At 46.9% G+C, this 15,509-nt stretch overlaps 1 protein-coding gene across 2 annotated transcripts in view; it reads left to right on the forward strand.

Annotated features, from left to right (window-relative positions):
* The first annotated feature begins 5,796 nt into the window (after positions 1–5,796).
* PDLIM1 (PDZ and LIM domain 1) overlaps positions 5,797–15,509 on the forward strand; it is a 39,739-nt gene continuing 30,026 nt past the window's right edge. Inside the window, exon 1 of one of the 2 annotated variants that reach the window (XM_045568428.1) lies at positions 5,797–6,078. In XM_045568428.1, coding sequence (XP_045424384.1) covers positions 5,983–6,078 — 96 coding nt within the window. In that variant the 5' untranslated portion in view covers positions 5,797–5,982. Of the gene's footprint in view, positions 6,079–9,799; positions 10,142–15,509 lie in introns of those variants that run through there. The other variant, XM_045568429.1, reaches the window with a different exon arrangement.

Below are 15,509 nucleotides of genomic sequence, written 5' to 3' on the forward strand. Positions count from 1 at the left end.
AGAGCGCGGATAGGGGGAATGAGAGGTGGCCAAAGGAAAGCCTTTGCCTGTCCCCACTGCATCTGTGTCAGGTTCCTGGCGCCCAGAGCCCTCCCCACCAAATTTTCCAGCCTGCCTATCACCAATAGTGTTATTCTACCAGACTGTCCCCCATGCCTCCGACAACCTTGTTCATTCTGTCTCTGCTGCATGGTATGGCCTTGCTGCCTCCATATTTGCTCATACTTTTTTTTTTTTTTTTTTTTTGAGACAGAGTCTCACTTTGTTGCCCAGGCTAGAGTGAGTGCCTTGGCGTCAGCCTAGCTCACAGCAACCTCAAACTCCTGGGCTTAAGCGATCCTACTGCCTCAGCCTCCCCAGTAGCTGGGACTACAGGCATGTGTCACCATGCCTGGCTAATTTTTTCTATATATATATTTTAGTTGTCCAGATAATTTCTTTCTATTTTTAGTAGAGACGGGGTCTCGCTCTTGCTGAGGCTGGTCTCGAACTCCTGACCTCGAGCGATCCACCCGCCTCAGCCTCCCAGAGTGCCGGGATTACAGGCGTGAGCCACCGTGCCCCGCCATATTTGCTCATACTTTTAAAGCATATCTCAAATTCCACCTCCTCCAAGGAGGAAGTCCAAAAGGCCATCCACGAAAGGCTCTAGTCTAGTTGAGTTGCTGACACTTGGGCTGTGAATGTCCCTGCCAGTGGAGCAGGGAGATCTAGCTCTTTGGACCTCTGTGAATTATGGACCTGAAGGGTCATGTGGGATCCTAGGAGCCTCTGAATAACTTGTTCCTCCCTCCCTCTTGTGACAAAGCCCTCCAGTTCTTCCTGCCTTGCCAGCCCAGATTCTGCCTTGTTCCTTGGTTACTGAGTGATTTTAGGGAAGTCTCTTGGTCTCTCTGGGCCTGTTGCAGGGTGAGTTGCCTGGTCCCAGAGGCAGTTTATCGTGCAGTATGTTTACTAAAGAGGGTCCTCGGGCTCAACACCTGTGGAAGGGAACAGGGTGGAGGATGAATGGGCAAAGGGAGAAGAGATGCCATGTAGGCCCAACTACCTTCGACCTATTCCACAGGGAGCTCTGGAGCCAAAACGTCCCGTCAGAGTTGTCCCACGTTAGGCCCAAATGGCCAGTCTTTTACCTCCACCTATACAAGTCGCCCCATGCAGAAGTCTGAGAAAGGGGTGCCCTTGGGCAAGGCTGCTCCGCAGCAAAGGCAGGCCCCGAGGGGCTAAACGCTGAAGGCGTCCACTTCCCAGCATGGGGATGAGCGCTTCCATGAAGGGGATCCGGGCAGCGCATCAGTGCCTCAGCCTCCTCCTTTATGGACAGGGCATCATGACACTTCATGGGGTTCTCGTCCCTATGAAATGTAACAACATATATAAAGTACTTAGCACATATTCTGACTCACAGTCACTGTTTAGTAGATGAGGACAATGTTTATTATCTGTGTATCAGGCTATGGCTTGTGGGGTAACCCTGACCCGAAGCCACCTTTCCTCACTTGGGGAGGGGTTCCGGGGGTGGCTCCACGTGAGCTAAAGACTCAAATTTAGACTTTTCAAGTTTCTCTAGATGAGGTTATATACAAAGCCACAGAAATACAATAACAGAAATGGATAATGTTAATGGACCTTTAAATTCAGAACCCATTAGCAGATAAAATACATTTTTAATTAATTCATTAATTATCCTGTGAACAACACTATCATATTACATTTTTTGGTCTTAATTTCTTCAATATAAACATTTAATATGAGCTACCGTCTCTACAATCCTGTTTTGGAATTTCTTCTTTTCCTTTTGGTGTTCAGGGATGCTTGAGACCTGGTTATGGCCTCTCTCTGCTTTTGACAACACGGGTGCCACCTGTCCAGGTGGGACGGGAGCCAGGAGGCAGGTGGGCGACATAGCTGTGGCCGCTGGGTTCATCCCTCAGTTCTTTGTCTACCAGGCGCAGGGCCTCAGACCTGCCAGCCGACCTGCTCACGCCCTCACCAGCCCCGAGGGATCGCCAGCCGGGTCTGGTGCCCAGGTGTGTTTAGGCTCAGGTGTGCCACGGAGCATGCTCGGTGCAACTGTAATCTGAGAGGCGCCCAATCCCGAGTGGCCACTTCAGGATTTCCCCGGGCCTGGAGCAGGAAGCCGGAGAAAAGACTTGGGAGCCCCATTCCCAGCCCAGTTGTTGGCGCAGCCGAGGGAACCTTCTCCCGCCGGATCCCGCAGCCACCTGGGCTGCAGCACCGTGATCAGCGCCGCGCGGGCCCCCAGCAATGGACGCGCAGCCCCTGAGAGCGGGTTGACACGGGATAGGGCGGGCGGGCAAAGACGCCTTTGATTAGCAAGCCTTTGAGCTTGGGTTTCAGTTCTTTTCCCAGAAAAGGGAAGCAAGTCCGTTTGTGTGTCGTTTGATCAGGGCGCCGCGGGCAGGCGGTTGCACCGGTTTGGGGACGTGGGAGCCGCTGCGTGCTCCGCACTGGGCTGCGGTGAGACCAGAGCTTCCGGTGATTCTCCCGCGGGCTGGGCAGAGCCCGGCCTCACTCAGACCCCAGAGCAGGGTCCCAGTCCGGAGTACTTGCTTTCTCTCCGTCCTGGCTACCAGCCTCAGCCCCGAAGGAGGAGTCCTGGCGGCATCTCCAGAAACGGGAGCACTACAGCCAGTCCCGGCTGGGTCACAACCAGTGGGGCCTTGGCCAAGTTACCTGGGCAAGTCCAGGACTTGTCCTGGAGAGTAAATGAGACTCATATGTAAAGCTGAGCACAATCCTCGACTCGCTGTCTTTGAGAAATGGGACTCTTGTTCCAGGAGGCAGTCTCCACACAGTGGCCATGGAGGGTCCTGGCAATAGCACCCCGGATGTGGGTGTTGCCAGCTCTGCAGAGGCCAGACTGGGGGGACCTGGGCAGCAGCTGCTTCCCACCCAGTTCACACTGTAAAACTGGACTGACCACTGGAGGACCCCACTGTCCCTCCCTCTACCTCCTGCCCCTCTCCCCCACCCCCATTTTCCACACTTGGCTTCCATTTCTCCTGTAGGCTCCCTGCCCACCCCCAAACGCCCAGATGTTTGATGGAGGCTGTTTAGGTCAACAGACTTTTATGGAATGTGTTGTAATAATAATAAGGCAAACTGAAGTTCAGAGAGGTTGCTTAAGGCCATTCAACTAGTAACGGGCAGGAGTCAAAGGTCCAAAGGAACTGGAAAGTATGGATAAATAAGTAATGGAGTTTATGGTAAGAAGATTGTTTGTGTTTTGGGGTGGGACCTGTCAATCTGTGTCACTGGGTGTTTTCCGAGTCTATATGCAGTATATCCAGCTCAGAGCTAGCTGCTGGGGGAGGGGAGGAGAGATAAAAAAGATAACCCTAACCTGAGAAAGATGAGTATTTACCCTCCATCCAAGGAACTGATACCATTTTATTGATTTTTTATTTTGAAAACTTTACATCATCATTAGAGGCAATTATTTTTAAAAATTCTCTCCAGTTCTAATATCCCAATAGTTAGTTTTTGTACTTTCTCCTAATTATTATTACTAGGTAAATATAGCTTCTATCTTTTAACATGGTATTCAAATAATTTTGTTCCACTCTTTTTACGTATCTTGAAAACATATTTCCCTGTCTCCTCATCGTCTCCATGGTTATCATTTTCATGCTGCATACTATTCCCTCATATGGCCAGGCCATATTTAGCTACTTTTCTCTTACTGGTTGATTCTAGTTTTTTGTCATTATAAATAATGTGGCTATAAATATCTGTGTACATATAGCTTTTTTCTTCTTTTAAATTATGTCCTTAGAATCAGTGCCCAGAAAGGGATGACTGGGTCACAGTGTTGCCTGTTTTATAGCTTTTGCTATGTAGAGCCAGACTACAACTGACAACTTAACAATGAAGCAACTGAGGACTCCCGTCCTCGCAGACCTTTTGCTAATGTACCAGTGCCCTGTATCTATGTAGAGTATTGCAGGGCATGAACACTCACTGACACTCTCTATGAGATCCACACTAGCAGGACACCTGGAATGAGTGAAAGGCAGTCCTTACCCTTGGGAAGCACAGAAGCTGTGGCTTTTCAACCTTTTTCTCTTACTAGGATACAAAATATTCCAGACTGCTACACATCTAGGGACAGACTCCAAATCTGATGAGTCCCCCAAATTCTGCAAGGACTTAAAATACTAGTATGCTTTCTAATCAACTAGAATTTTTTTGGTGTCGATAAAACAGGTGGCTGGTTACTGGCCCTAATGCCATTCCTTTTTCTCAGATTCAAGAAAGAACATCAGGATGTAAGGGGTTGAGAGGGATGTATAGATAACATAAGTCTACTTTGATTTCTAAAAACAAGCAAACCATTCCCAGACAGGCATTTGCGTCGTGACAAATCGTACAAGCAAGGTGATCCTTTTATGTGCACAGGCCTCCTCCGTAGGTAGGCCAGGACCACAAGGGACAGGGCTGTGCATTTAACATGCTCATTGAGCATGTGCTCTACGCCAGGCACTCTGCTAGGGCCTGGGTGCCAGGATGAAAGAGTCCCAAGAAAACTGAGAAGAAACTAGGGTACAGAGAGGGTAAGTGGTCCTGAGGATGGCCAATGCATGACATCCACAAAGTACTATGTGCCAGGCACCATTCTTGGCACTGGGATACAGCAGCAGTGATCAAACAGATAAAAACTCCTGTCCTCATGGAACTAAAGCTTAGGAGTGGGGGTGGAACAAATAAATATATAAAATATAGAATATGTCAGATGGGGATACATACAAAGGAGAAAAGTATGGCGGGTGGGGGAAGGTAACAGGGCATTCTAGAGAGGATGTTTTCAGTGGCGCCCAGAGATGGCTTCAGAAAATGACATTTGAACAGAAAGAGCCACGGAGAAGTGTGGGAGAACCGCATTGCCGACAGAGCCCCCAGGCCAGGCCCTGAGGCAGGAGCAAGGCCCCAGGTGAGTGGGGGAGGGCAGGAGGCGGTGAGGTCAGAGAGGGAATAGGGTCTTTTCTTGGGGTGGTCCTATAGGACTTTTAAGGATTTGGGTTTTTACCCAGAGTGGGGTGGGCACCTAGTGTCCACGTGGAGGGCGACAGGGAGACAGGTTAGGAAGCTAGTGGCAGGCTGGGAGCCCGTGTCCTCCTACTCAGCCCTTTGCAAGCACATAGCCCTTGGCCTGCCCAAGACTTGAAGTCTGAACTGCTGGGAACCTACAGCGAACTCCAGTCTGGAGGAAAGATTTCTAGGAAGGTCTTGAAGTCCAATTATAGCCCCGTGTGATGGCTTCATTCGCATTAGAAAATTTCTAGGACCGGGTCCTCTAGCACAGGGAGCCCGGGCAACGGTCCAGATGCTGACGAGTTGTGCAGCCAGGGGCAAGTCTAACCTCCCGGCAGACTCAGTTACTTCATCTGTAAAATAGGACTAAATGCCCTGGCTACAAATGCAGCAAACGAGATTATTCGAAAGCACCTATTAAACATCATTATTGTTTACACAAAGCAAATGAGAAAAATGGAGCTGACCTCAGAGCATACTTTGCACAGGACTTTTATTCTCATTTTACAAAGCGCCAAGTTCGGGTTTGTCTAGTCCGCGGTCTGTCGGGACCTGTTTCCCTCTCACCTGGCGCCCGCTCCAGGGCTGGGAGCGGCGGTGCGGGGGTCCCGGGCGGAGCCGCGGAGGATCCCGGACCCCCGACCTCACCCCCGGCGCGGGCCCGGGGAGCCTGGGGCGGGCGGGGAGCGGCTGCGGGCAGCGGGCGGGAGGACTGGCTGGGCGGGCGGCAGCGACGCGGCCTGGGCGGAGCCGCCCCCGACCTCGCCCTCGCTCCCGCCCTGTCCCCTCCCGCCCCGCCCGCTCCAGGCTCCCGGGGCCCGCGCCGCGCGCTCTTTCTCCGACAGCTGCCAGGGGAGCCCAGCGCCCCGCGCCGCGCCGCGTCCTGTCCGTCTGTCCCTTCGGGTCGCCGTCCGCTGCCGCCGCGCCATGACCACCCAGCAGATCGTTCTCCAGGGTCCGGGACCGTGGGGCTTCCGCCTCGTGGGCGGCAAGGACTTCGAGCAGCCTCTCGCCATTTCCCGGGTAAGAGCAGCTGGACCCGCGTGGGAGCCGGGCGCTCCCGGGAGGAGGGGCGGCGCCCGACCTGGGGGTGCTGGGGCCCCGCGGTGCTGCCGGGGACGGAGCCCAGAGCGCGGCGGGGCGCGTCCAGGTGCCCGCCGCTCCCCGCCACTCCCCGCCGCCCCTTCCCCGCCGCTGCGCTCCCGGGCTGGCGGGCGGGCGCGCTCAGTGTCCGCCAGAAAGGAGGGGACAGTTTGGGTTCCTTGGCCCCAGAAGCGCGGCTCGGCGTTGGAAGTGCTTTGTCAACCGGCGAAGGGGTGAGGGTGCTCGCAGATCGCGCGCGCTGGGAGACAGCGCTTCTCCGTTCTTCACGCAGAGTGGCAGAAAGCGACAGGAAAGACCTGGAAAGTGAGGGGGAGTGGGTGGGCAATTTACTGGGGGCTACGTGATTAACCTAAAAAACAATCACCGAAACAACTAGGTTTCCACTCTTTGGACTTGATCCATGGTCACTCTCTTCTTCTTAATCTTTTGGAGAGAAGGTGGGATTTTGGAAATAAACACACAAACAAACTCTCTTGGTCATCCTTCTCCTCCTGCGGGAGGTGGCCACGCCATCATTAGGCCTGTCATTCCCAGATTACCCCCTGGCCAGTCCCCCCTTTCCTCAGGGGATGAGGGGATCCCGGGGTGGGGCTCCTACCCTGTGTGTGTGGCCGCGGTACTTGAAATCTCCTTGGAGGATCTCATCTTCTTGGAAGAGCCCCCTTTCGTTCCTGAACCACCAAACCCATCACCCCCAAATAAAGTGGAATACCCAGGGAAACCCAGACGCAGTGTTTGTAGGCCCAGGCTTTGGCCCACTAATCTAGCCAAACACAAGGTTGATGTCTCCCTGAGAGTCGCCACATTCAGTGCCAGGGCACCTAGAAGGGGGTCGATACATTTTTTTTGAATGTAGAAAGGGAGCAGGAAACGCACTCCCCGGTGGCCGCGCCTTGCCTAGAGGCGGCACATTCCATTCTTGGGCCCATCTGCCTGCTGAAACTGACCTTAAACTTGTCTCCCCAACCTTCTAAACATCCCTCTTGTTTCTTGGGGCAGGGAGGGAGAATGGAGCGGGAAGGGGAAGATCCCTTTGGGTTTTTTTGACTTAAACTCCTGCCTCCAGCAGCTGAAGGAGTTTGGTGGGAGGTGCAGAAGAATTGGGGGCCCCCTCTTGGCCTCTCCGTCAGCGGAAGTCCTGCCCATGCTTCCTTCCAGGTGGGCCTGGCCCAGCGAGGAGGTCTTCTCTGACCATCCCACCCCCAAAAGGAGCAGGTGGGTCAGTTCTTAGGCCCTGTCTTCCACCTGCTCTCCTTATCCCACAGAGACCTCTGATCATTTTCGAAGGTACACGGCGTCTTTCCAGCCACCAGCTGAATTCTTCAAGCATGGAAACTGTGCTTTCCCCAAATCTGGAACCCTGCTCCCAAGCCTGGCACGGAGTTGCACCTGGCTGTGCTGGATAAATCCTTTCGGGCTTATTAATAAATGCTTGTCCAGGGACGGCATTGCCTCTGCACATTTAGACTCGCTTACCTCATAGTCCATTTGTCCCTGTTCTTTGTGTCTATAATTAACCTGTCAGCCCTCTCCACTTTTGAGATTTATATATGACTTGAAACCTTTTTTTAAGTAGTGGAGGATGTATTGGCAATCTGTTAAAAGGGCAGTTACCGCCTGCCTGCCATTTTAGCTGCTTTAAAAGTCTTATTGTAAGAGGCACTGGGCAGGAATGATGGTATGCGGTGGAAAACACCACACTGTGAATTCTTTAGTTTGTACTTTCATATATTTATTCATTTATTATTTATTTATTGGTATGTGCATGTTTAATGAGCACATACCATATGACAGAAACCATGCAGAACTCCTCAGAAACCTGAGGACACAGCTCCATTTTCAAGGTGTTCGTGGTCAAGTGAGGGAAGCTAATCTTTAAAATGCCCTTGGCAGGTGCTTTAATTGAAAGATGAAAGTGACTCAGAGGAGGTGACATTCTTATACTGACAGTCATTTACTTCTCCCTTTATTTCATCATCATCATCATTATTATTATTATTATTTTTTGAGACAGAGTCTCAGTCTGTTGCCCGGGCTAGAGTGTCGTGGCGTCAGCCTAGCTCACAGCAACCTCAAACTCCTGGGTTCAAGCGATCCTTCTGCCTCAGCCTCCTGAGCTGCTGGGACTACAGGCATGCACCACCATGCCCGGCTGATTTTTTCTATGATTTTTAGTTGTCTGGTTAATTTCTTCCTATTTTTTAGTAGAGACAAGGTCTTGCTCTTGCTCAGGCTGGTCTCCAACTCCTGACCTCGAGCAATCCTCCCGCCTCGGCCTCCCAGAGTGCTAGGATTACAGGCCTGAGCCACCGCGCCTGGCCTATTTCATTATTAACACATGGAAAAAATGTGAGCCTGTTCATCTCTAGGGAATGGGAAAGTCATTGTCATAAAGGGACTCTGGAATGGCCATCTGAGATCTGGGGCTGGTCTGGTGTCTGCTTCTTATTTGAGCTGTCCCTGGGGTGAGCCTTTTACTGTCTGAGGCTACCGTTTTAATTTTTTTTTAATTTTTTAATATCTCTGTAATGGGAATAACACCAGCCCATGGCTGGGAGTTAGGTATGTCAGAGTGCTCTGTAAACAGTGGATACCAGTGAGGTGGTGTGAGCATCAACTAAGAGATATATGCCTTCTGGTTGGTTGATGTGTTACTTTTATTATCCTGGGCAGATACAGTTTGCTAGTATGGTTTTGTATATGTAGACTTGGAGTCTCCACACCAAAGCAAACCATAAAATTAGGTTGGGAGAGGAGCGCCTTTTATTTAAATAACTATGTTTGCTTTCTCTTGCATGAATTATTCTGGTATTGGCTCCAGTCTTTTGTTAAACTGTTAAAGCTTCTGCATATAACATTGTAATCTTATATACTTTCAATGTTTTCTTTTTTTAACTTATTTTTATTATGAAATGAACAAGTCATAAGATATACATGCATAGCAAATGATTATAGAGTAAACACTTGTATAATCACCACTCAGGCCAAGAAATAGAACATTGCCAGCATCTAGAAGCTCGTTAAATGTAACCCTAGCCTGACTTATGGTAATCGATTCCTTACTTTTCTTCATAGTTTTATCACCTAAATAGGCATCCCAAATGCCATACCTTAATTTTGCCTGTTTCTGAACAGGTTCATGCAGAACATACATTTTTTTGTGTGTGTGAATAGCTTTGTTAGCTCCTTAATGTTTTCATCTGTTGTTGTGATCAACTTAAAATTTCAACCCAGATTTCTAACTTTAAATGGGGATAGACTAGCTTTCTTTTTTCACCCAGTTTCTCATTTAAGGCCCCTGCCTTGGACTCCCTGATGATCCAGCAACACATTTGCCACTGTTCCCTGAGATTTTTTTTGTTGTTTGTTTTGGTCAGTTCCTGCTCCAAACCTACAGTTGTCTATCTCCTCGAGGTTGTTTTTTTTCCCCCATGTCAATTTCTTATTTCCTTTAGTTGCATTCAAGGGAAGCCTTCAGAGAGTCCATACCCAGGCCAAAACTGCTGCTCAGTTTATGTTGACTGTTTTTCTCTCCCAGCAACTGATGAAAGACAGGAAGGGGTGGGGCCAGAGATAAGGGATGCTCTTAGTTGGAGGAACTGCTTCTTTGCCTCTTGGGTCCTGGGTAACTCTGGTAAGAGCTCAGTGGTTTCATGGCAAATGCTGGTGACCTTTGCTCAGGTATCCCAAGGGGTGATTAATAATGGATACTCTAGCCAGAGGATCATTTCTGAATTTTAAGAGTGGTATTTCCAGATTCGAGGAGATTTTACATCATGTCCTAAAGGTTGAAAGAGCAGGGCTTGCCTGTCAGTATATGAAAAGCAAGAAATGTTCAGAAAGGCTCATTATGTATTAATGGACCTTGTGCTGCACTCCCTCATTATGTGAAATTGATCACCTGGGAAATATTAGCAGCTCTAGCCAATCACAGCTGACCTAAGGAGAATGGAGGAAGAAGATGAATCAAAGAGAATGACAGGTAAGTGAATGCTTGAGCCCACTGGCATGAAATTTACCAGCCCATGTTATCACCTCACCAGATACCCTCCCATCTCCTCCCCAGTCTCCGGGATGCCAACCTTGCTAGTTTATTTTTGAGGTGGAGAGAGGGAAGAAGGATGGCTTTAGGGTATTGCAGGCTGGCATATGACTGAGAGGAGAGTGTCATCTAACCACTGGGGTCATACTCTCCTAGGTTGATCAGGACTGGGAAAAGTGCCAATGAATTGCTCTGTGCTAAGACAAGGCTAGGACTAGCTAGGACTAGCTGTGCCCATTCCTAAGCCATGCCTTACTCTTGCTGCAAAGAGGAGAAGAAAGCTGGTATTCTTTGCTTTTTACAGATAGGGAAACTCAAGTGCCCACAGGTTAGGTAATTTGTTTGAATTTACATAATTTTTCATTGACAGACCTACTTGTTAACTTCCTTGTAAAAGAGAGAGTAGAGACTGGTTAAAAATGAGCAAAGTGATTATGTCAGAAAACAAATTTTTAAAGGATGATTTGACTTCCAGTAGGTCTCCGGGGAGAGGCTGGGTGGAAGCTGCCGGGACTGCCGGGACTTGTGTCGGGTGTCTGGTAAAATGTCCAGGGCCGGGTCTCAAGCTGAGCTCTAGTCCTGAGCACCTCATGGCTGGCCCTGGGGAAGTCATATGCCTTTTCTGGGGTTCAATTCTCTGTAAAGATAAAATATTAAATGAGCAAGCAAACCCAGGGGGTTTTGTACCCTTTGAATTTGAGAGCCCACTTTTTCATTGTGAGAGTATCCTAGTTTCTCATGGCGTGGGTTGTACCTTCAACCATAAGTTGATTTAGAAAATGTAGTATGAATTCAGGATTGTTTTCAGATGAATTTGTGTCCTGTTAATCACAAGAGTATCCATTTACACTTGAAAGATTTGTGTGAGAAATATTTATTTGATCTACTTGTGATAATAACCATAGTTAAAATATATAGAGGACTCTGTGTGCCAGGCACTATTTTAAGTGCTTAGTGTATTCTCTCAGTGATCCTCACAAGTGTCTTATGAGGTAGGTAGACTTAAGATCCCCATCTTACAGATGAGGGAACTGAGGCATGGAAACATTAAGTACTTTGCCTGTGTTATGTAGCAGTCTGGCTTCTATGTCATAATAATGTTTTCATAGCAGCTAACATTTTTTGAGTGCCTGCTCTGTGCTAAGCAGGCACTTGCATTATCTTCTTCCATACTCCCCACAACCCTTGACAGAGGGACACAGGACACAAAGTCAGTCCATTGCAGAGCTGGGAAGTGAAGCCAGACAGATGGACTCCCAGGCCAGCTTTAACCGCTATATTCTGCTTCCTGATAAGCCATAAATGTTGATATTTCATTGCTAGCCATATTACTCAGCACATAGGTTGGAAAAATGCTAATGGTAGTGCAGGCGTCAACATGAGGGTAGGACCCTCCTGGGCTCCATCCCTCAGAACCTCTCATGCCCCTGCGGGTTGGCCAGGTGGCCCTCCAGTTGTCACGTGGCCTCAGCTCAGAGCATCCTGGAGAGCAGCACCTTCCCTCTCTGGCCCTCCTGAAAAATCAGAAGCCACAGCCCCACCTGGGAGAATTTATAGTCCAGTTATGGGATTCCATGCCCATGTGGACAGTGAAAAACAGAAGAGGAGTGGGAGGATTGGCTAGAGCAGGGGTCCCCAACCTGTGGTGAGTTGTATAATTATTTCATTATATATTACAATGTAATAATAATAGAAATAAAGTGCACAATAAATGTAATGTGCTTGAATCATCCCAAAACCATATATCCCCCCACCCCCATCCCCTGGTCCATGGAAGAATTGTCTTCCATGAAAATAATACCTGGTACCAAAAAGGTTGGGGACTGCTGGGCTAGAGAAATACCTGCTAAGAGGAGATTTGGGATCAGTTTTTGTGGCAAATGAAGATGACCAGATGGTGACTAGATCCACCTTGTGGTAGCCAGGCCAAGTCCAGAATGAAATATGCCCATGAAGACCTAAGACAAAAAGGTGATTCTTACATGTGTCTTAGCATCCTGTTTGATTGTTGATGCTGTGGTTAGCCTCATCGTGCGTAAACGCGGGGTACCCATCCGTAACTGAGATCTGTGCTGTACTTTCCCAGGCAGTACACTGCCTCCTTGGTAAATGCCATGAACATTCAAAGTGATTTTCTGAAGAACACAACAGTCTTGTAGGAGGCCAGGTTCCTGAACAAGGATTCAAGGTGTAATTTTTTAGATACGGCCGCTGATATCAAAGAAGACAATAAGAACATAGAAGGACCTATTTAAGATGCAGATGTCGAAATGCATACAGATAGAATAAATTTGGATGCCGCAGCAATGATTTGCATCCGTGTCTTTTAAACAAATTATGAAAAATACACTTCTAAGCTGAACATAACCATACCCTATAACCCAACAATTCTCCTAGTTAAATACTCAATAGAAATAGGTCCACATGAGCATCAAAGGATATGTTTGAGAATTTTCCAAGTGGCACTATTCATGATAGCCCCAAATTTGAAACAATTCAAATGTCTAACAACAATAGAATAGATAAATGGTGGTATAGTTATATAATTTAAAACACCACAGCAACGAAAATGAAGAAATTACAACTGTGCATAATGACAACAATGAGACATACACATATACACACACACACACACACACACACACACACAGTTAAGAGAAAGAAGCTAGACATAATAGTAAAGAGTAAATACTGTGTGATTTCAGTTATATTTAATTAATCAGGCAGAATTAATGTACAGTGTTAGAAGTCAGGATCATGGCAAACCTTTGCCAGGAGGTTTAGTGACAGGGCGCATTACCTTTGGGAGTTCAGGTGATATTCTGTTTCTTTATCTCAGGCTGTTTCCGTGGGTGTGCTTTCTTTCTGAGAATTCATTCAGCTGTGTAGTTTACGATTTGTGCTCTTTTCTGTATGCATGTTATCCTTCAATAAAGTTTACATAGAAACCCCTGTAATTATTATAAAAGATCAGGTAATATGAAAGTATGGAATGCATAAGGTAAAGGCTTCTCTAGTCTTACTTCCCAGAGGTAAAACACTGTTAACAGATGGCTACAAAACTTTCCAGGCTTTTTTCCATACATGTAGCATTTTTAAAACCAACTTACCATATCACAGTGAACTGTTTGGACTTTGTTGCTTTTTGCTTTCTGCCTTATTTTTACTGCAACAAATCAAGAATTAAAGGCATCTTGATGTCATGGGAAAATGCATTTTCAGTATCAGCTGGATCTAGGTTCAAACCCTATCTTGTCCATTTATTAGCTTGTATGTCCTTGGACAGATTAGCCCTTGAAAACTCAGTATCCTTCAAAGGTTGTGATGAGGTTAAGATGATGTGTAGAGAGAGCCTAGCACTATGGCTAACACATAGAAGGCATCAGGATATATTACTAGTAGTACTATTAAAAAAAATTAGTGGTAGCTACTGTGTATTGATTGAGTGCTTATTATGTGCCAGACTTTGTCCTAAACTCTTTACCAACGTAATCTCATTTAACCCTTCCAACAACCTAATGAGGTTGATACCATTATCAATTTCATTCGATAAATGGAGACAATGAGTCAGAGAGAGTAACTTTTTCAAGGTTTAGTGAGGGTTTAGGCTTTGGGTTATTCGTGGTGGTGTTGGAGCTATTTAAAAGCATGTAGGCCTCATAGGGGCTTATTTGGAGACTTGAGAAACTTCGTTGAGAAATTAATCAGGGTAGTCTATTTCGCTACCTGCTTCATCCTATTCCTTTCTGAGAAATAGTGGTTGGTCTTTCAGACTAAGAGAGCCAGTAAGTCTCTTTGAACTGCTAGCCCTTAGCACTAATAACTTTTGCATTGGGCCTAATGTGAAGCTGGATTAGGTCACAATTTATGTACAAGCATCTACCCAACTTTATTGCTTCATTGTGCTGAGAAAATGGTTATAGACTAACCAAGAACATTTTGAAACAGTGTAAGCTCGTACAGCTTCTATGGATGTAATATGGCTGCAAAGTCTGTGCTGTAACCTGGGCCTGCAAAGTGACTCAGAAGAGTCTGAAGTGAGTCCAAATTCCACATTGGAATGGCACATTGCAGGGCTGGGTCCGGCTTTGTCCCCTACCTTAGAATCTGTTAAAGTTACACCTAAATACCTTGACACAACCATTAGATCAATGGAGATTGTTCTTAAAGGCACATAGGATTGAGATTGAACTTGAATTCCACATTTCTTCATCCAAGTCGTGTTTTGAATAGTGCCAAAGTATAGCTGTCATTTATGTTGTCTCTCTCACTTACTTGTAAGATGGATTTAAGGTGACTTACAACACCAAAACGCATATTTAGGATATTTAAAACCCACGTAAGATTTAACAAAAAATTGGAACACAGAAGAAGAAAGAGAGAGATGTGCCGGGAGCTTTTTAAATCAGTTGGTTTCTGTAATTGCATACTACATTTAGCTGTGAGTTTTCGGGCCAAGGGAAAATAGGAACCATGTTGAGTTATTTAGACATCTGGATTGAAATTACTTCTGCAATGCTCCATTTGCAGAGCATCCTCAGGGATGTTGACTAACATTATCAGGGGCTGTGTTTTTTAAGAACTATTTTAGTAAGAGATAGAGAAATACTATTCTAATGCATATTTCTTTCAAGGGCCTGCTGTATACTTTAACAGGTGTGTAAGCCCTTGAAGTTGTTTCTGGAGGAGCTGAGATCTTGGGCTCTAAGTATTTTTCATCTACCTGGGGACTTAACTTCATTCAGGGAGAGAGCTTAGGGGGAAAGGATAGTCAACATCTCCCTTGATGTTTCAAACCCAGTGAGCATTAGAATTTCCTATATTTTAAAAAAATATAGATTCCTGGGTCATACTGTGTAGACCCTCTTTACTGGATCTGAGATGAGTGTGGAACTCCATCTGTACTTTTAACCCCCTCTCCCACAGGGGATCTGATGACGAACTTGTCTGGGAACCGTTGCCTCATCCTTGTAAACACCACAGGTCTCTGAGTTATTGGTGAGCAGGATCGATTTCTGGCCTGAGATTTAGATGCCAACTCCAAGGGGCAAAGTTAACAGTGTTCCATGGCGATTCAAGAAATTGAACTGTAGTCCTGTCCATAAATAAAAGTCATAGAACCTTCTGAATAGAGACAGTTTTCCCTTCGGGGAAACAAAAAGCAAAAAACCAACCACAACCCTCTGCATCAGAGCTGTTTAAACCCTTTGACAAATATTTGGTTAAAACTCCCATCTCTGTCAAAAGGACAACAATACAATTCATCATCCAGGCGGCAATACTTTTGAGAATGAAATGGGGTGCTTTT

This window comes from Lemur catta, chromosome 14 (assembly GCF_020740605.2).
Source record: "Lemur catta isolate mLemCat1 chromosome 14, mLemCat1.pri, whole genome shotgun sequence".
NCBI classification, from domain to species: Eukaryota; Metazoa; Chordata; class Mammalia; order Primates; family Lemuridae; genus Lemur; species Lemur catta.